Source organism: Petaurus breviceps, unplaced genomic scaffold (assembly GCF_028583685.1).
Source record: "Petaurus breviceps papuanus isolate PSGF00001 unplaced genomic scaffold, PetGlider_PUasm1.0 90808, whole genome shotgun sequence".
Taxonomy (NCBI): Eukaryota; Metazoa; Chordata; class Mammalia; order Diprotodontia; family Petauridae; genus Petaurus; species Petaurus breviceps.
In genome coordinates this window covers 891,157-913,242 of record NW_027187349.1, presented here as the reverse complement: position 1 = coordinate 913,242, position 22,086 = coordinate 891,157, and the positions used below count along the sequence as shown (strand labels likewise).

General features: G+C 39.1%; 2 protein-coding genes across 8 annotated transcripts in view; one reads left to right on the top strand and one right to left on the bottom strand.

Annotated features, from left to right (window-relative positions):
• Nucleotides 1-22,086, bottom strand: part of ZDHHC14 (zinc finger DHHC-type palmitoyltransferase 14) — a 359,116-nt gene that overhangs the window by 33,965 nt on the left and 303,065 nt on the right. For all 5 annotated transcript variants that reach the window (XM_069070302.1, XM_069070299.1, XM_069070301.1 and 2 more), the window contains exon 6: nucleotides 1,505-1,607. In XM_069070302.1, the coding sequence (XP_068926403.1) occupies nucleotides 1,505-1,607 (103 nt within the window). The remainder of the gene's footprint in view (nucleotides 1-1,504; nucleotides 1,608-22,086) is intronic.
• LOC138147761 (large ribosomal subunit protein eL29-like) lies at nucleotides 7,466-8,250 on the top strand. 3 transcript variants are annotated; one of them, XM_069070306.1, is made up of 2 exons: nucleotides 7,466-7,980; nucleotides 8,063-8,250. In XM_069070306.1, the coding sequence occupies exons 1-2, from the start codon at nucleotides 7,537-7,539 to the stop codon at nucleotides 8,195-8,197; spliced, it is 579 nt and encodes a 192-aa protein (XP_068926407.1). In that variant the 5' UTR covers nucleotides 7,466-7,536; the 3' UTR covers nucleotides 8,198-8,250. The 3 variants fall into 3 exon arrangements, with proteins under 3 accessions (XP_068926407.1, XP_068926405.1, XP_068926408.1); XM_069070304.1 differs by having other exon boundaries at nucleotides 8,042-8,250; XM_069070307.1 differs by having other exon boundaries at nucleotides 8,105-8,246.

The following is a 22,086-nucleotide window of genomic DNA, read 5'->3' as shown; positions in this document are numbered from 1 at the left end:
GTCATAAGAGAAACCATGAAGTACACTTTTCCCAAATCTTGGAATCCTAAATTTTAAATTTTGAGTAATTGAGTTAGGTAAGGTAGAAAGAGACTTCATAAATAGCTTTCACTTTATATTCCTATCACATGACATTTAAAGGTAAAAATAATTTTTTTCAGGCTTGCATTTAGTATTCTAAAGCAATCGATAGTTAAATAGATGGCAGATAGAGTTGATATAGCTCCCCAAAGTGATTAATGTTTCTTCCAGGAAGTAATTTATATACTGGAAGAATCCTGGCTCAAAGTATTGTCCCAGTAGTCTGTTCTGTAACATCTGTCTAAGAATCACAAAGAATGTCTCTTGCGGTTTCCAATGATAGAGTCCATAGAAAACACACAATATTATAATTCCTGAATTAATGTATCATGTTTTAATTTTCAAAAGCTTATTTTACATCTCTATCAATTTTCACATGTCTTCTTTTAGGCTAACCTGGTAGATTCCATTTAGCTATTTTTCTCATGTGTTTATAAATGCTCCTGTAATAATTTTTTTTAAAGTTAGTGTTCAGTCTGGCTTGAGAAATATCTTCCAAAATTACTTTTTAATGCCCTTATTGTAACATCTTTCAGTATTCTGAGAAAGATAAACTTGGATAAGAGGTTTAATTAAAAACAGGAACAAGACAATCCATCTCAGCATTTAGATAGAGGTATAGAACAGAGATGGTATTCACATTTTTATTCTGTGATGTCACATTGCAATCGTTTCTCCATTTTAAATAGATGCAAAGTTTTGTTTCTTTTTTGTAGTAGTCCTCTGATTTCATTGACATAGGGCACTCTGAATGAGGAAATTCCATTGATCAGTGTATAATTGGTTCCTATTCTACAACCTCTAGTCTTAAAGAGCTGCTTAAAACACTGAGAGGTTAATGACTTTCCAAGGGTCACATAGCCAGTATGTGTCAGAAGCAGGATTTGAACACAGGTTTTCCTGACTACAAGGATGACTGTTTTTCATTTCTGTATGCTTCCTCTGAGATGTAGCATATCTCTTGATTTTTAAATCATAAAGTCAACCTCCTCCCCTTCCCTTTAGTGCTCTGTATTAGGGGCCTTCTGGCCAGACCTTGGGGTGAACTTACTTATACACGAGTACAAGATAATGTTTAGTGATTCAAATAGGTGAAGTATAGGGAATAATGTAAAATTATCTTTGACTAATTCCTGTTTCTTTCAAAAGGAGCAAAATTTAAATGGCCTGTACTGTGTGACCCTGGGCAAGTCACTTAACCCTGTTTCTCTCAGTTTCCTCATCTGTAAAATGAGCTGGAGAAGGAAATGGCAAACCACTGCAGTATTTTTGCCAAGAAAACCCCAAATGAGGTCATGAAGAGTTGGACACAACTGAAACCACTCAAACAACAACCCCAGAAAAATAAAATCAAAATCACCCATACTTCCCTACCTCAGTTCTAATCAACATAAACATGCACACTTCCCATAAAGTCACTTACATCTTCATTTGTAGTTTGATTGGAGCTGATCAAATATGTGTGGAAACCTGAGAGACCAACAATAGACCAAACAGAAAAAAAACACACCACAGCTTCCAGCACAGTGATTTAAAGTCAAGGAAATAAATTGGGAAGAAAAGGGAAAATTCACACAATTTAAAATGTTATCTAAAAAATGAGGGTTTAAAAATTTAACAACAACAAAGACATTATGTATTATTTCCACTGCAAAACTTTGAATCCATAACCATATTATTTCTGTCAACAGCATTTTATTCAATACTGCTGATTTCTCGTCATACCTGGAAATAGCACACCAGCCTCTTGGAATTCAGGGTCTCTCTCTATTTTAATATATCTTTTGTATATATCACTGCCAGACTAAAATCATTTTGATCATGTCACTGTCTTTCCCTAAATCTTTTATTAGCTTCCTACCTCCGACTATGTGAAGTGTAAACTCCTCTGCTTGGTTTTCAAGGCTCTTAATTTGATCCTACTCCTCTCTGACAATATTGGCATCTGACACTCGCCCTTTGCTCCTCTCTGGCCAGCCTTTTCACTGTGCTGTAAGGATGCAATGCTCTGCAACCGTATTCATGCTGTACCCATGACTGAAATGCCCTCTTCTCTTTCCTCAATTCATTTCAAATCCTGCCTATCTTTCAAGATCCAGATCAAGCAAATCTTCACAAAGCCTTCTCTGATCATTCTGGGCCTCATCTATTTCTGTACTACAATCATCTAGTTCTGGGCACTTGCAGCAATGACAGCTTATATTATATCAGTCAGCACATAATCATATTGGGACTTATCTCACTCGTGTCCTTTCTCCCCTCCATTTCATTTGTTTATTTTATATGTCTGTCCTACTTCCTCAACCCCTATTTGAACAATCAAAAAACCACAAATAAAACATATGTATATATAAAATAAAAAATTCCTATACTGACCATATCCAAAAAACATTTTAAGTGTCTCATTTTGCATTTTAGTCCATCATTCCCCCATTGAAGTAAAAAATAAAAATAAAAACCTCCTAACAAATATATGTATACCATAGCTGTGTGTATAAAACATGTAAATATAAATAACATATATATATAGATTCTCATTTTGACCATGTACAAAAATAAATATATATCTCATTTTGCATTTTAAGTCTATCATTTCTCTAGCAGAAAGTGGATACCATGTGCTTTGCCCAAAGTAATTTGATTTCTATCTCAGTTTCCCTATCTGTAAGATGGGGATAATAATAGCACCTGCTTCCCAAGATTGTTATAAAGATAAAATGAGATATTTGTAAATCTCTTTGAAAAAGTTAAAATGCTCTATACAAACTAGCTACCATCATCATTATCATGGTTTATCATTGCACAATTTCAGTCCTGCCACTATTCCTAACAGTATGACCATGAGCAAGTCCCTTACTAATAATAACACATTTTTCTTAGTGCTTTAAGATTTATAAAGCACTTTCTTTTGGGGGGGGGGGGAGAGCAATTGGGGTTAAGTGACTTGCCCAAGGTCACACAGCTAGTTTTTTTTTTAAATGTCTGAGGCAGTATTTGAACTCAGGTCCCCTGACAACAGGGCCAGTGCTCTATTCACTGCGCCACCTTGCTGCCCCTATAAAGCATTTTCTTTACAATAACCCAGTAAGACATCTACTTCAGGTATTAGATCCTCATTTTACAGATGAGGAAACTGTGCCTCAGAGGGGCTAAATGGTTTGCCTAGGGTCATGAGGTAATGAGAAGAACTGATATCCAAATCTAAGACTTTCCAAATTCCCAAACCAATGCTGTTTTCATTACAGCTCCTTGCTCCGACCTCTTCATATCTGAGTTTCCTAATCTGTAAAATGAGGATAATCCTAATTGTACAATATACCTCACAGAACTGTAGTGGGCACATACTTTGTAAATCTTACAGTATCATATGAATGCTATGACTATTATGCCGCTAACAGACAGCAGGTACTCATTAAATACTTACTGATTTCCTGAAAAATAATTGTATGACTATTATTCCTTTCTCTTTAGAGGGCTTGCTGCCTGCCCTTCAGACACAAGAACTCCCATCCACTTTGGTCATCTAGGCTCTCTAGATCAACAACACTTATGTCAATAGCTGGGAACACACAATTCTGTGCTCCCAGCAGTTTATATTTTCAGTTCCAGAACTAAATTCTGAAATCTTCTGAAATCTCCTATGCTCAGAGCCTAGTATCCCCAGGTTCCTTCAAAGACCAGATGCTGTGGCTATCTACAGGAGGATTCTTATGCTAATTATAGTTATCTGCAAGGCTGGACACCAAGGTAATTGTGAAGTCAACCAACTTTGTTCCCTGTCTCTTCCCTCCCTCTTTTGAATCCTGTCCTTCTTTAGTGATCCCTTCCCTCTCATGAGGCACCCAGGGCTCTCCACTCCTCAGATCTTTTCTATTAGGAGCAGAGTGTCTCTGGCCATATCCCTAACGCCTTATTTTTTGTTGGGTTCCTCTTTCCCTTTCCCCTCCCACAGTCTATTGCATTATTATTTTAGTCCATTCCATTATAAATGCTTGGAAGAAGAACCCTAAGGAATACATCTATAATGGTGCCATTTCAGACAGTGTAGCACCAGGGTAGGGTATGTACCTTTGGTCTGCATTGGGGTAGGTCCCAGAACTCTCTCCTATGATAATTCTAAGATTATTTTCCATTTAAACTCTATATATCTTGTTATCTTGTCTTCCTCATTAGGATGTGAGTTCCTTGAGGATGGGTACCATATTTTGGCCCCTCTTTGTATCCCTCACACTTAGCACAATATGTGGCACATAGTAAACACCTAATAAATGCTTGTTGATTGACTACATAGAGGATAACTTATTGAAAGGGCTACCTCTGAGAAGCCCCCCTGAGTCCACATTGCTTGTCACTCCAGAGGAAATCTAGCAATCCACATTATGTGTCTGTAATATGTAAAGGAGAGAAGTCTGGTGTTCTCTACGATACCAGTTAAATCAATAAAGAAACAGGACTGTAGTGGTTTGAAAAGACAGGGGAGCTCTTCTAACCCATAAGTGTTTAAAAATTCTGTTTCTCAGGTAAAATAATATACACCATGGATCTGGAAGTTTAAAACTACAATATGCATCCTCATCAATAAATTATAGACAAAAGAAAGTAAATATTCATGTCTTTCTAATGCATCTAAGGAGAGCAGCTATAAATCAAGTTATAAAACATTACCATTGATTTTTTTCCCCCAGGTTTTGAGATTATTCATATTTAGTTCAGAAAAAGGAGTAACTTGCTCCATAAAATGTCATGCCTTGCCATGCTACCATTAGCTGAGGCATTACCAACATGGATGGGCATACGAGGTAGTAAGGAGCAGAAATCAATGGTTGCCAGCTCTGTCAGCTCTCATTCTATGTCAGGACACACAGGTGGGAGGCATTATCTGCTCTGATCTGGAAACTCACTAGTCCGGATGTCAATCAGTTCATTAGTCAATTTTGTTGTCCTTGAGTTGTTTCAGCCCTGTTTGACTCTTCATGATTCCATCTGGAGGATTTTTTTGGCAATGATATTGGAGTGGTTTATCATTTTCTTCTCCAGCTTCTTTTTACAGATAAGGAACTGAGGCAAATAGGTTCAAGTGATTTTCCCAAGGTCCCATAGCTAGTAAATGTCTGAGGCTAGATTTAAACTCAGGTCTTTCTGACTCAGGGCTGGTGCTCAATTCATTGTACCATCTAGCTGTCCAATCAGTCAAAAAACACTTTTAAAGTGCCTACTATGTGCCAGCGGCACTATGCTAACTGCTGGGATATGAAGAAAGACCAAAAAAACCAAACCGACAACAGTACCTGCTCTCAAGGAGCTCATATTCTAATGGTGGAAATGATGTGCAAACAATTGTATACTATCAAAACATATGCTGGGTGAACTGAAGATAATCAATAGAGGAAAGGTCTTAAGACTGAAGAGGACGGGGAAAAGCTTCTAGGAGAAGGCAGGACTTTGTGTGTGACTTGGAGGAAGCCAGAGAACCGAAGACGCAGAGATGAAGTGTCTTCTATGAGAAACCACTATGAGAAAGGAGGTCAATGTCCCTTGATCTTAAGAGTATATAGAAGGATTTTAAGGTGTAATAAGACTGTAAAGGTAGGATGGAACAAGGTTCTGAAGTGTTTCTAGCAAACTTAGATGTTTAGAAGAGGATTTTTTTTTAATTTTTATTTTTTTGCCTTTTGGAGGGCAATTGGGGTTAAATGACTTGCCCAAAGTCACTCAGCTAGTAAGTGTGTCAAGTGTCTGAGGCCACATTTGAACTCAGGTCCTCCTGACTCCAGGGCTGGTGCTCTGTTCACTGCACCACCTAGCCGCCCCCTAAGAGGATTTTTTAAAAAGCATCTCTGACAGTGAACCTTTGACTGGCAAGCAGTGATTAAAATATCCATGAGACACAAAAGTCTGAAATTACACCTCAAACTTACCCCCAACCATGCTTTTGTTATATAAACTGAGAAATGGAAAATAAACAGGAAAAAGAGAAAAACAAGAAAGAAAAAACAATGTAGAAAACCAGGGTAGTAGATAGAAGAAACAGGGGCAGAGATCAGATATAGCAGCAGCAAAGATTAGAACCAGAGAAAGGGCTGGCAGCAGGAGACTCATGTCTTTGAGACAGCTTATCATTTTTATCTCCATAATAGCTCTTAAATCTATCTCCTCTTTATACACATAGCTACCATTGTAGCTATCTACTGGTGTATCATCGCCAATTTCCCAAGTGGTTTCTCTGCCATAAGTCTCTCCTTCATTCCAATCCATCTTACACGTAGCTGCCAAAGTGCGTCTGACTATTCCACTTCCCTACTCAATAACATCCTGTGTTCCCTGTTATTTCTAGCATCAAATATAAACTATTTGGCATTTAAATCTCTTCACAACCTGGTGTCCCATTGTATCTTTTTCAGCTTTATTACCCATTACTACCCTTGACATGCTCTAAAAAAAACAGCTGTTCCTCACATACAATGCTATCCATCTCTCATCTGTTTCTTTGCACTGCCTGGAATGGTTTCCCTGCTTACTTGCAACTCTGAGAATCCTTGGTTTGCTTTAAGACTCGGGCCAACCCTTCTGTGTATATAAGCTTCAAGCTTTTAGATCCAATCAATTAAGTGCATGAGAGGTACTGTTCTAGGTGCTAGAGATAAAGGGAAAACAGATTCTGCCCTTAAGGAGCATACATTCTATCAGGGAGCATACTATTTTCATTTTTTGGTGTGTGAATGTGGTTTTCCCCCTTTGTTCTGTTTCTTCTTTCACAACATGACTAATGTGGCAATGTTTACATGACTGCACATGTATAAATTATATCAGATTGCTTGCCATTTTGGGGAAGAGAGATGGGAGGGAGGAAGAAAAAAAGTTGAAAGTCAAAATCTCATAAAAATTAATGTTGAAAACTTTATATGTAATTGTGAAATAAACACAAAGTAACTGTGGTAGAGGAGGCACTAACAGCTGAGGGAAAATGACTTCATGGAGAAGGTGGCACTTGAGTTGAGCTTTGAATGAAACTAGACATGCAAAGAGGGGGAGGTAAGGAGAAAGATTGTCGCCCTTTGCTAGACATGAGGACAAAGGCAAAGGCAGAGAGATGGAACATTCTGTGTGAATAATAGCAAGAAAGCCGGTGGAGTTTGAGAAAAGAAGTAATAAATAATAAAGCTGGAAAAGTAAGTTAAAGCCAGGCTGAGAGAGGTTTGATATGGCAAATAGAAGAGTCGGTGTTCTTCCTTGAAGCAACGGGGCTACTGGAGTTTATTGAACAGGGAAGGAAAATTGCTTTGGCAGTTCTAAGGAGAACAGATCAGAGAGGGAAGGAATGGGATTAAGGTTCTTCCATTTCTTAATCTTGAACCATGTTTTCCAATTTAATTTAAAATTTTTTTTTTTCTTTCTCTCTCCCTTTGGCCTCTTCTGGTTGGTGGAGTGCCTGTTAGCGCAGGCTGCGGTATAAAGATGGCTAAGTCTAAGAACCATACCACTCACAACCAATCACGAAAATGGCACAGAAATGGCATCAAGAAACCTAGGTCACAGAGATACGAGTCTCTGAAAGGGGTTGACCCCAAGTTTCTGAGAAACATGCGCTTTGCCAAGAAACACAATAAGAAGGGGCTGAAGAAGATGCAGGCCAACAACGCCAAAGCCATCAAGGCCCGAGCAGAGGCCATCAAGGCCCTGAGCACCAAGGCCTGCAAAGCCAAGCTCCTCAGGCACAAGATCCCCAAGGCCAGCACCCGGCGTGCTGGCCACAAGATGGCTACCAAGCGTCCAGGTCCTAGGATCGGCATCAAACGTCCAGGCTCCAGGATCACAAAGCCTGACTCTAAGGTTGCCAGAACCACTGACCCCAAGTCTACCAAGCCCACTGACCCCAAGGCTGCCAAGTCTGCCACCAAAGTCAGTATGTCAGATCCCAAGGCTACCAAATCTGGCCCCAAGGACCAAATCTGATGCTAAGGCCACCAAGTCTGACCCCAAGGTCACCAAGTCTGATTCTAAGGCTGCCAAGTCTGATCCCAAGGCAGCCAAGTCTGATTCTAAGGCTGCTAAGCCTGCCGAGTCCAAACCCAAAGATGCTGGGGCTAAAGCTGCTGGTCCCAAGCCTTCAAAATAGATGCTTCAGAACAGAAGGACTTGTTTAAAGCTAAAACTCCCCTTTTTCCCAGCCAGGGTATGATTATTCACTATTTTGCACAAATAAAGAAAATGGTGAGTCATAAATAAGAAAAAAAATTTTTTTTTGCCATACTCTCCTATGCCCATCTTTGCACTAACGCTACCAGGCAGCAATATTTGTGCTGACTCGTCTGGAGGACCTTATTAAGTCCTTCATACCATTTCTCTGCCTCTTCATCTTCTAGAATAAGCATGGTTGCATGAGCTACAATTGCCTTCATGATAACTATGAGGCCTAAAGAAGAAGCTCTCTTGACAAAATACCATGGACTCAGGGTACAGAAGGAGATACATATTTTTGACAGAAGACTAAGATGGCATTGTGGTTTGATCAGGCACATTTATTATGAGGATTTTTTTTTCAAGGGGATGGGGAAATGGTTGGATAAAAAGATAGATTTTTAACTAAAAATTAATTCGAATTTTCAAAATTGTCCTCATGGTGGTCCTTTTGCTTATGTTCATCACGATCATTGATTATTGGGATAACTAGGTGACACAGTGGATAGAGAACCAGCCTTGGACGGTAACTGTAAGACCTTGGGCAAGTCACTTAACCTCTGCCTTAGTTTCCTCAACTGTAAAATGGTGATAATATAGCACCTACCTCCCAGGGTTATTGTGAAGAACAAATGAGATATTATTTGTAAAGCACTTGGTATAATAGTGCCTGGCACACAGTAAGCATTATACGGTATAAATATTAGCTATCATCATCATCATCAAACACACTATTACTGTAAGGCAAGATGACTGAGTGTACCATAAACCAATTTTACATTGCTTAAAAAAAAAAAGCTATTATTGGTTCTTATATGTAAAAACTATGGAAAATTCTCAGGGGAAAATAGCAACAACAGAAATCATAGCCTTTGGAATGGGCACTCCCTATTTTATTTTTTGGGGGGGCTCCTGTTGCTCATTAAATCTTCCTTCAACAACCATCTTCATAAAGGAGCACTGTTGTCATTGCAGGCTGAGTTCTAGCAGCTCATAAGAAATCAACAGCATGAAAGCATTTAAGTAAATGTGACACTTTCTATCCTAATCTCTTAAGTGCTTCAGAGGAATTCTATAAATAGCAAAATGATTCCACTATTAGCTAATAGCTATGTCAAAATGACATGGATTCAAGGTAACACTCGAGGTATACCACATTTTGGTCCCCCTTTAACTAACCCCTCTCTTCCTTTCCCCTTCTATTGTTTCCCCTCCCTCCCTACACCCCTCAAGGATAGGAGAGAGCTGTGGAATGTGCAGAAAAGACTGAAAACCCAGGAAATTATGAATTCCAGGAAGCAAAAGAATAATGTGTCTCAGGATTCAGTGCCAAAGTGGGGAGAGAAATGGATTTAAGGTCTGGCGAGCTATGCAGACCTAGGGGCTTGAGCAGCCTTCTTTATCCAAGTATATATTTGATTGTTTTTTATGACTTACTGTAATGTTTAATGTAAAGTAATTATAAGGTCCACACTAAAGTTAACATCACAAAATTTGTAATTAAAAAGACAAGTAGGGTATTAGACTATGCAGTATGTCTTTATCCCAGATTTCATTTTCTTAGTCATAGGAAAATTTTTAAAAGTTATCTCATCCACAGGAATGGATTTTGTTTTACTCTCTTCAATATAAAGAAGATAACGACCTGGAAAGAGTTACAAGAACTGATGCTGAGTGAAGTGAGCAGAACCAGGAGAACATTGTATACTAGCAGCAACATTGTACAAGGATGAGCTATGATAGACTTGGATCTTCTCTACAATGGTCCAAGTCAGGCCCAAAAGACTCTTTCCACATCCAGACAAAGGACTATGGAGTCTGGATGCAGATTGAAGCATACCATTTTTACTTTTTGGGGTTTTTTTGGGTGGCTTTTCCTTTTTGTTCTCTTTCTTCTTTCACAACCTGACTAACGCACAAATATTTACATGACTGTATATGTATATCAGATTACTTGCCATCTTCAGGAGGAGAATAGAAGGAAAGGAGAGAGGGAGAAAAAAAATGAAACTCAAATTTCTATAAAAATTAATGTTGAAAATAATCTTTACATGTAATTGGAAAAAATAAAATAGTATCTACCCTCTAAGACCTAATATGATATTACTTCATAGAAACAAAACAGTTCACAAACAAATGAATAAGCATCAATGATATACACATACACATACATGTATGTGTGTGTATCTATCTAAATGAAGAGAGCAAACTGTATGGTAAAAAACAACTCCCTTATGCTTTGGTTTCCTCACCTATAAAATGAGGGGTTTGGACAAGCGGCTTTTAAGGTCTTTCCCAGCTCTTGATCTCTAGGTCTAGAATCCTATGAATAAGAGGGAAGAGGGAACAAGAATTAAAATCAACCCCTGGGCAAGGACCCAGTTATGGAGCAGCATCCACCCACAAGTACCCCATTTGTAGGACTGACTGTCAGGGTAGCAGGAGCAGACCATCTATTCAAAGCCAGGGCTGGGAGGTACCCTGAGGCTAAAGCCTCCTACAACAGTAAATAGCATCCCTGGAGGGCTCCTCACCACCAACACATACTGGACAATAGCAGAGACCCCTCTCCACCCTTCACACACACACCCCTGTTTCTAGTGAGGGGCTAAAACCTATAGGATACTTAATCATGATCCAGAAACTAAGACAACAAACTGTCTGACAGCAAACTGAGTGACCTATTACACCTATCATTGAATGGTTTCCTTGAGTGGATTTATAAGTGTCACTACCCAGCTTGAAGGAAATGTATGATGGGGAGATGAGATAGGTTGATTATGTTGTAAGAGACACATAAAATGGAATTGAGATGAGAGATAGGCAGCTGGAGTTATCCACCAGAGAAATGGAGGAAAACTTCTTGCATGCTAAATGGTGTTTCTGTGGAGAAGCTATGGGAGAACACGGATAAGAGGCATATAGCACAGTCAAATAGGTCAAAATCTATATTGTTGGAGAGAACTCTTAAATTGATGACATCACACAATCTGAGTATTCGAGAGATCACCCAGCTGCAGTTTGGAAAATTGGGTCATGGTATTTCTGTCTAAAGTGGACAGGTAGTCAACCTTGGGGTCAGAGAGATCTAAGTTCAAGTCCTACCTTTGACACATGGTGGTTGTGTGACTCTGGACAAGTTGTTTAACCTCTTAGTCCTACAGGTAACTCTAAGAGTATAAATTGTAGAACTGCTGCTAATCAATCAAATGAAGCACCTATTATATGTTAGACACCGTGCTAAGTGCAGGGAGTGGGACTCTTCCCTTTGAACTCCTTGGATTCAATAACGGGCAAAGAGAAGCTGTCAGAGGAACCACTGTTTCATCTTCTTTCTGGAGGCTGCAGGATGAGGGCATCTTTAGGTACATCAGCACTATCATATATGATGGCATGAATTCTAAAATTACATAGAATTACAAGAGGTCCTTATGCACCTTTTTGTCCTTTGACTTGTTTCTGACTTCCAAAAAATTTTTTTTAATGTACATTTAGTCATTTTTTTTTTAGGAGCCAAAGCAAGACAAAGGCAATTATCAATGCACCGTTAAGACACTGATGGGACAGCAGATGTCAGCAGTTTCCCCTATTGTTCTTTCAACACAGCTACTAGATGAACACATTATGCAATTTAATATTTAGATTCAAGGAACTGTCACTGTGTTTTCCTCATCAATGAGATGCCACTGTAACCTTTAGGCACGAATATGAAAACATGACTTATATGCGTCACCTGAGTGCCTATCAATGTGCCCAGGGTCATGAACCACTCTACTGTGTATATGACAAACTCTTTAAAGATTGGAAGTCCAACTAGAATCATTTAGGCATCATTTTCTCTAGCTGCTCAGCTGTGCAACAGGCTTGCAAAAACTGTTCTCCTTATACCTTTATGGAAAGCTTTCAAAGGCTCAGAGTTGTTTTCTCCAAAAAAAGCCAAGGTTGTGAACCTCATCTGATAACAGGAGACACTGAAGGCAGTCCTGTCAGAAACCCATTAGCTGGGCTAGGGAAGCATCCTAAGTCTTGGGAAGATCACTGAATTAGCAAACCTGAGCAACATAGTTGTGAAATTTGGAAGGTCCATTAATCCTTCTGCAGCTGCATAGTATACAGTAGCATGATAGCTGCCTTCCCTATTTTTATAGAAACCCAGACATTTAGAGCTGGAAGATACCTTAGGGCTCATAAAGTTCTACATTCTCTGTTTTAAAGAGAATAAATGAAGTATAGAAATTAAAGTGACTTGACTAAGGTCACATGGCCAGTAGAGGAACAACCAAGCTCTTTCCACATCATGCTGCTTCTCACATTCCATTTTTTTTTAAGGCAATCAACTATCTGTACCAAAATTGTCCCTTGAGCCTAGCTACTCAACACTCTGGGTTTGTTCTTAGGAAAAGAACATAAGGTGAAAGCAATTTGAAATCATGATGGCACCATCTGAGATGACAATCATCCATTTACACCCTGTATATCTCGAATATACATAATTATTTGTATGTTGTCTCCCTCATTAAAATGTGAGTTCCTTCCTTGAGGGCAAGGACCATGTTTTTGCCTTTCTCTGCATCCCAGAGCTTAGCATAGTACCAGAGATACAGTAAGTACTTAATGAATAACTGTTGACTGACTGACTTTTTAAACTTTTTTTTTTTACTTTCCCTATGGGCGCTACTTTTTTTTTTTTTTTAAGGGATTCAAACCAACTCATTCTCATTCAGAGTACTTGATTGTGGAATGCCACACAATGTGCTGTCCTGTGCCTTTCAAACTAGCTGGTCACAGAATGAATGCAAATTGGGGATAAAAAGGCCTTTCTGTTAGAAGCTACCACAAATGTGGAATCAATTAGTATTTGATTTACCAGCCATTGAAAACCCTTTTCATTTAGGGAGAGCTGAACAATAATTCGTGATTAGAAAAGACTGTAATCCTTTTAATTGGACGATAATGCTGTGTTACGCTGAAATTATTGTTTCTCAGCAGGAGTTCCCTCAACCCAAGGTCTTGCTCAGTTGGGAAAAAAAGACTAACTGAATTTAAAGCCCTGATGACGCTATGTGGTTGACATACCACAGGTCTCGAGGGTGCTATTTCTGGCCACTTTCCCCTTTAACTGTGCCAATCTTTTAATGCTTTAATAATATGCAAAGATGATGTCACTACCTTGGTTCTACATGGGACAAGCATTCTCTGCCCCACCATTATTGGAAACATAACATTTTTTCCCCACATATACTTTGTACATTCATGAAAATGCAAAGAAGTTAGTAAAGCTAAGCCAGAAGAGAAGTTCAGATGGACCTCTGGGTTGTCTTTGACTTTGAGCACTCTATTGTCCCAAATCCACATGTCCAAAAGATTGTAAATTTCTGTTGAATTGTTCCTACATAACTCTAGTATCTTTCCTATCTTATTTTTTCCATTGGCACTTGAACTATCAACACCCTAGCCTTGTCCCTTATTATGTCATACTGGAACTATTAAAATAACCTCCCAACTAATCTCTTTACTTTGAGTTCTCTTTTCCTTCCAATCCATCTAGAATACTGCGACCGGATCAATCTTCTTAATGTTCAGCTCTAGATCAATTCTAAAGCTGATTAGATTAGAAACTTCAAATTGACTGACAATATTTCTCCTCAACCTAACTTTAGGTCCCCACCTTTAAGAAATTTACATTCTATCAGGATAGGCAGAGGGGAACAACATACACACATACAGTGCAAAATATGTTCAACATACATGCAAAACATGTAAAAAAAGTGTAATAAATGCAAATATGAAAAATATGCAATACCTGGTGTGGGTAGGTCATTTTACTTCTCCAGATACATAACTATCCCCAGTACCTAGCACAGTGCCTGGCCCATAATAGGGCCTTGATAAATCCTTGATTGATTGATAAATAAATATACTTGTTGATTCCTGACTCTGGGGCTGGCTCCCTATCTTCCCAAAACATTGCCTCTCACTTGCAAAATAATCAATTTGATCCCTCTGGCAGGTAATGATTTTCCCCTTCAGATATCACACAGCCACTTTGCTTTACAACTTCTTAATGCACTTATTGAATGATATTTTGCACTGTGATTTAGCCCTCTAATAGACTGCAAGGAAGGCAGGGACTCTGTCACACGCAAATTTTCCATCTGTTCCAGTGCCTAACAGAGTGCTCTGCACACTGCAGGAACTCAATACATATTTGTTGAATGAATGAAGAAAGTGAAGTAATACTAAACTAAAAGATCCTTGGGGGTAGGAAGCTTAGTAATCTTACTAATCTAGGCCCATAGTGCCTAGAGTGGTGCCCTATACAACAGAGGACCTCAAAAAACATTGGTTGAATAATGAAAGGGAAGTGGACATTATATTTTGGGCAGGACATTTCTTGTCTTGGACTACTTGACCCATGTGTACAAGAATAACAGGGCAAGTCCTGCTTCAAAGAGGTTGTCCTATTCCTTTCCCTAGGACAAACTGGACGGTGCCCAAAGCTCCAGGTTTTCAGACCACTCATCACTGGTCACCCAGGCTCTGGGACCAACAGGCTCCCTGTTCTCACTCTAGAGTTCAATGATGACTAGATGAGCAAAGGGCTTTGAATTAAGGTAGTGAGGAGGTAAAGGAATTGGTGCAAAGTAGAGAAGAGAAAAAAGAAGCTGTGGGGGAAAAAAAACCAGTAAAAGTACATACGGAAGTTAGGGCAGTGGTTGAGTGGAGAAATCTATGCCTCGTTAGAAAAAAGAGTTCTCTAATTGAAAGTATTTGCAGATGATTTCAGCATCCTGATTCTCCATCCGATAGTGTGAGAGAACATCATATAATCATAGTATCTCCCATTTGGAAGAGACCTTGGAGGTCATCAAGTTTGACCTGTACTTGTATAAGACCTTACAACATACCCAATGAAGTCTGGTCATACAGTCTTTGATCAAGGACCTCTAGTTCCAGTGAGACAGAACTCACTCCTTCCCAAATCATCCCATTCTACTTTGGGACAGCTCTAAGTTTTCTCTTTACACTGAACCTAAAATTGTCTTTCTACAGCTTCCACTGGTTGCAACTAGTTCCTTCATCAGTGACAAGATGGAATAAATTGAATTTCTTTTTCATGTCAGCCCTTCAAGTGTTAGAAGACAGTTATCATGCCACCTCAGATCTCTTCTCCAGGACATAGAACAGGTTCCTTCAATTAGGACTCACATAGCATGACCTCGAAGCACTTTCCCAGTTCTGATCACCTTTCAGTTTTTAAATGTCTTTCTTAACATGTGGCACCCCAAAATGAATACCCTTTCATTTGTTCATTGAACAACCACTACAGTGCCTACTATGTGTCAGGTATAAAAATAAAGTCTCTGCTATCTGGGAGTTTATATTATACTAGTAGGAAATAAAAGAATTAAATAGGAAGGCAAGAAGGAAGAAAAAAAGGAAGGAAGAAAGAAGGAAGGGAGAGAAAAGAGGGAAGGAAGAAAAGAAAGGAGGAAGGAAAGAAAAGGAGGAAGGGAATAAGGGGAAAAGGGAGAGAGAAAGGAAGAAAGAAATACAAAATTTATACAAAATAAATGCAAAGTATTTAAGGGAGGGCCCTATAATCTGGAACTCCAGTTGTGATGTGACTAGGGCAGAGTATAGCTGGGCCATTTCTGTACATTATTCCTTTTTCTTTGTAGCCTAGTATTAACTATGCACTTTCTAATTATCATATCAAAGTGTTTACTGATGTTGAGCTTGCAGTCTACTAAAATTCCTAGATCTTTATCAGACTAAAACCATTAGTCACACTTTTATCATCTTGTACTTGAAGAACTGAATGTTTGAACCCAAGTATGACTTTGCATTTTTCCTCCTAAAATTTAATCTTTCCTAGATTTTGCTCAGTGTTCTAGCTTTCTGAATTTTTTTTTGAATGAATGTTAATCTTGTGAGGTTACAAACAAAGTAACCTGTTTTCCCCTTGCTATTTCCTCAACTTTTCCTCCCTCCTATCTAGCTATATCTCTGGGGTACAATATGTGCAAGTATCCTATAATATATAAAATGTTATAGAAGTAGAAGTTATTATCATTGTTCCCTCCCCCCTCCCACTAGCTCTTTCATTTTTCTGGCTTCATCTGTCTTTACTCTGGTTCTACCCTCCTTTTTTGTGCTTATGAGCCCTTCATTCAGTGGACAAGGGATTTTTTTCTTAAGCCTGTAACCTTTTTTTTTTTTCAACATTTACTTCAGGTCCACTGACAAGATAAATACTTTCAAATCTCCCTTCCTAGAACACTAATTTTTGACCTTTGATAAAAACATTCTGTAGGGCTGAACACTCTGTAGCAGTAACCACACTGGCATACCCTGGATGGTTCTTAGATCTGCTTTACTAGGAAAGATAGCTGTCCAAGGGGTCAACAATATTTAATTACATTCATTACTTCAGGGGAAAAATCAGTACCCTGAACTTCAGAGAAAATACAAGCAGAGAAATAAAGACCAATAGATAGGGCTTCTAACTGAGAAATTAGCACAGCTCAACAGATAGATCCAACTGTCTGACCAAGACAATACACATATAGTTACCAGAGAGAGAAGCACCAACATCTTGGTTTTTCAAAGCCAGGGGGCTCCTTAAGAGCAACCCAGAGTCTCATCTGGTCAAATCACAAGAACACTCTTCCAATGAGTGAGCCCCAAAGCAAAATGCTAACCTCAGAGTATATATACTTTTTTTAGAGCCAGGGAGCTTCACAACCCTCCTGACTCAGAGCCTAATTAGAAATTAACAAAAAGGTGTGAAAGCCTTCCTACAAAGCAAGCTTCTCCTAAACAGGCTTCCTTTAATGGAATCCAGGTGAGGCCTATTAATGGGGAGGAAGATCTTACATCCCATTAACATTATACCCTCTCAGCTATGAGGAAACTTTGGCCCTAATCTCACTTTTTTCATTACTGAGATATATATGTGAATATAGTCACACCATCTACATACATAGAGATGAATACAATATATAGATCACTTATGATTATTATATACACACACATATAATATATAGTAAAATATTACTGTTTCTGTCCCCTCCATAATCTATTCTTCTGTATTGTGATCATATATGTATTTCAGTAATGAAAAAATATATTACTACAAATTGTATTCTGTAGTATACAAGACAGCTGGATGATAGTGCATTTGGTCCTGGAGTGAGGAAGACTTGAGTTCAAATCCAGCATCAGACACTTACTACCTGTGTGATCTTGGGCAAGTCACTTAACCCTGTATGCCTCAGTTTCCTTATCTGTCAAATGAGTTGAAGAAGGAAAAGCCAAATCATTGCAGTATCTTTGCTAAGAAAACTCCAAATGGTGTCATTTAGAACTGACCAGGACTGAAGACAATGGAACAACCACCACCACCTTAAGAACTTGGTATTCATTAAGACACTTCCTTTGGATAGACTCTGAGTCTAAAAGCAGATGATTTGTGAACAGTAGCAACGACTATAAATCAAACTCACAAATCTTCATGTATTAGCAGGTGAAAGGTGGAATGGCCTTTTTTGTGTTGTTGTTATGTCAACTTTGTCCACCAGAAAGCAACCTGCAGAACACAATGCAGAAGAAATAGGCTTAAGGAGTGCCCTCTATGCTACCCTGTCTTTCCTAATGCTAACATAAAGGTTTTTTTTTCTCCTCAAAATACAGCACAAAGCATAAAGTGCCCTTATTTCTTCCAGTTGACAAGCTCATTGTGAATCGCTGGCGATCGGCACCTTTTTAATCTACTCCTTTTGTCCTATGCTGAAGGAACAATTGTTCTCCTGGACAAATGCTTCAAATCCGTTGGCTTGCTTCATTGCAGGCAACTTTCAATTATCTGCACGAGTGGAAGTGAAAGGGGCATGGAAATTACAAAAAACCATTTATGTTGTATGTTGTGATCTGTTTACATACTCCTATGTGGATCTTGAGGCTTTTGAGGAGGAAGCCTGGTGCAATCCAATGAAGGTGTGGAATTTAAGGATATGAGTTTGAATACCAAATTCACTACTTCACACCTGTGTTACCTTGGGTACATCACTTAACTTTTCTGGAACTCAGTTTCCTCCACTGTAAAATGAGGGGGTTGGACTAGATGACCTCTAAGGTCCCTTCCAATCCTAATGGTTCTCTGATGTTACCAGAACTAAATTACAAACAGAATAATGAAGTCACTATGTGAAATTTCCATTTGGGAAGAGGTCTCCGGATTCCTCATTTCATCACCCTGCTTATTGCTTCACCTTACTTCTGACTGGAAATAGCTAGCATAGCTTTCTGGTCTCTCTATGCTTAATATCAACGTGCTTTTGATCTTTTCCAGGTAAGAGCACTGGAGAGAACAGCTATCTTGTTAAATGAACCTTTCAGGATGGCTGAAGCTTGTGCCTTTGGGTACTGCGGCATCCCTTCTTCACTTCTTACTGAATGATAGACTGGGTCCAGATGATAAGCAAGGAGAGGTGGCGAGGAAGATGTTTTCTCAAGGATAATCTACAAAAAAAACGACAGATCGTGGAAGACGACCACATTTGTCATTTTTTTTAAGTAAACAATGGCTTTGTGAGGTTTTAAGCTTTCTTCCACAATGAGGATTCTAATAAAGTGAAATACTGACAGCTTTAACTTCTAGTACCTCTGTATCTCTTCTATCCTGGATCAGTCTGAACTAGAAAGAGGGAAAGGAGGGTGAGAAGTAATTCAAACCTGATATGAACTCTTGAGGTATCTCTCTGGTTGCATCTAGGTACAGGAAGCTCTCTTCAAATTGATTTGTGGAACTAAAACCAGGGCAACCCTAAAGGCTTTAGACCTTGAGCTTTTTGTGACCACTGGTGTATTTTGGGTTAGGTAGGCAGTGCAGTAAATAGAGACCTTGGCTTGGAATCGGGAAGACTCATATTCATGAGTTCAAATCTGACCTCAGACATTTACTAGTTAAATGACCCTAGGCAAGTCATTTAATCCTGTTTGCCCCAGCTTCCTCATCTGTAAAAGAGCTAGAGAAGGAAATGGCCAACCACTCCAGTATCTTTGCTAAGAAAACCCCAAATGGGGTCACAGAGAGTCAAATATAACTGAAATGACTCGACAACCAACAACAAAGGTGTATTCTGAGAGGAAAGAAAATACCTGACTCCTCAGGTATTTGTAGTTTAACCTATGTTGGGATGAGTCTGTTCCTACAGGTGGGTCTTTTGTTCTTAGCAGTTCAGGACTCATGACCAGTCTGTTACAGCAAACCACAGTCACTAGGAGACTGGTCAAGGCTTCCCAGAGAGCCCTACTCTCCTTAAAACACACAGAGACAAAAACATACCCCGAGTTCTCCTTCCAAAGACACAGCATGCCATCTTCACAAAAAAGTTGACTAGGGGACGAAACTAGGACCTCAACACAGGCGACAATCCCACGGCTTTATTTATGTCATCATGTTGGAATGATGTTGTGCTATACTGTGCCTCAGCAAAACTACAGAAGCTGGTATAGTAATCTTGAGCAACAGTGGATACTCAGGGCTGCTTTTCAGAGTGGGCCTGAAATTAGCAGCAGCTGCCCCCAGCTTATTTTTTTTTTGCTTTTTTTTTGGGGGGGGAGAGCAATTGGGGTTAAATGACTTGCCCAAGGTCACACAACTATTAAGTGTGTCAAGTGTCTGGGGCCGGATTTGAACTCAGGTCCTCCTGACTCCAGGGCTGGTGCTCTATTCACTGTGTCATCTAGCAGTCCCTTGCCCCCAGCTTATTGTCAGACATCACCCGCAGCTGCATGTGGTCTTCCTTACAGAAGCAGCTCCTACACCAAAATGGGCAATATGCTGCTGCATGACTGTGTTTACTGATGTCATTGGTCTGAACTCTGTAATCATGAACCAAGGGCACAATGAAGGCTCTGTACATGGAGAAAGGAGCACTGCTGGTACTGGTAAATTGACTTGACATAATATCCCATCTCATCCTATCAAAGGTTATTTTGACTGTTCTTTGGTATGACTTATTGGATGCTACTATTAATCAAGGAAGATAGTCACCCCAGAAAAGAGAGTTGGAACTTTCTACTGATTGAAGGGGTCAATACCTATATGTGTCATAGATATCGAGAAAGACAGAGCTGAGGATTTCATGAGTTTCCAAAACTGAGTCATAGGAGAAATTTTGAGATCTATGCCAGTGAATAATTGTTAAGTGAGTAAAGGCAAAATTTTTCTCTGGACCAACTTTCATCAGGGCAGCTAGGCAATATAATAGATAGAGAATTAGTCCTGGAGTAAGGAAGACTCATTTTCCTGAGTTCAAATCCGGCCCCAGACACTTACTACCCAGGGCAAGTCACTGAACCCTGCGTGCTTCAATTTTCTCATCTGTAAAATGAGTTGGAGAAAGAAATAGCAAAGCACTCCAATATCCTTGCCAAGAAAACCCTGAATGGGGCAGCTAGGTGGTGAATAGCACACTGGCCCTGGAGTCAGGATGACCTGAGCTCAAATCCAGCCTCAGACACTTGACACACTTAATAGTTGTGTGACCTTGGGCAAGTCACTTAACCCCAATTGCCCTGCCTTCCTCCCTCCAAAAAAACCCACAACAAACCCTGAATCGAGTCACAAAGAGTTGGACCCGAATGAAAATGACTAAACTATAAACCTTGATCATTTCCTTTCTTTATTCCTTCTTCCTACCCCTCCCTGAAATGGTTTTCCTAATACTATTTTCTAGTTGATATATTAGTCCAAAGAGCTGACAGCATGTATTAACATGTTTCTGTAGAGCTGTTAGCAAAATATGTATTCTCTTTTGTGAGGAATAGGGTGATATTCATTATATAGAAACCTAATTAGACTCAAAATGATAATGCCACAGGGCATAATTTATTATAAAAAAATGCAGCTTTCTAATGGCTGTTGCTATATGTCCCCTGTCAACTATATTCAGAATGAACCACAAATATGTTAAATAGCAACTATTATGGGAAAAAAAAACCAAACCCAGGATCTGAATTGTATGTGTTGCCTAATTGCAAACATATGACATAGAACTTGCTCAATTCATGGCACAAAATTTGCTGGGTTCAGTTATATTCTGAGGTCTCTGATTTAACCACTCATTGAAAAAGTGGAAGGGAGGCCTAAGTGGAAGAAAGTCTCAAACCACTCTCTATCATAGTAAAATTAGAAGGATATCCTTCCTTCCTTCGCTCCCTGCCTCCCATCTTTTCCTTCCTTTCTTATTTCTTTTGTTTATTTTTTAAGAAAGCCCTACAGAATAGGACAGCTTTGTCTTGGAAGCTTAAGAAGCAATCATAGCTGGAGGGAGGAGATTTAAAAGGGTAGTTATTAACATTATCACTACTCTATACTTTTAGGATATGTTTCTTTTAAAATGCTTTTATATTTTAAGGTAATTGATTCTGCCAGTCTTCTTGTGGGGTAGGGAGGATTTGGGAGTTGATATTACTAATCCTCTTTCATAGGTAGAAAAATTAAAGCATTGAAAGGTCAGGCAAATACCAGATTGAAGATTTGTCAGTGAGGGCAATGATTCTTTACATCAAAACTTTTTATATTTGGACAGTTAGTGGTCAACAAAGTCAGAACTAGGACTTAGGATTCTTCTGATAGTATTCCAGACTTTACCATTGCTAACAAGTCTTCCTGGAATTGTTAAACTATATTCTATGGAAATCACTGGAAGACCTGAGGCAAGAAGGGAGAAAGAGAGCTATGACGAAATATGCTAAGTTTTGCCTGTTCTGTGTGTGTGTGTGTGTGTGTGTGTGTGTGTGTGTGTGTGTGTGTGT

What these genes read in the sequence shown, in the direction of transcription:
- LOC138147761 (XM_069070304.1), top strand. Translation starts at nt 7,537, where the DNA reads ATGGCTAAGTCTAAGAACCATACCACTCACAACCAATCACGAAAATGG. An exon ending in CTGCCAAGTCTGCCACCAAA is followed by an intron (nt 7,981 to 8,041) that starts GTCAGTATGTCA and finishes TCTGATGCTAAG; the next exon opens with GCCACCAAGTCTGACCCCAA.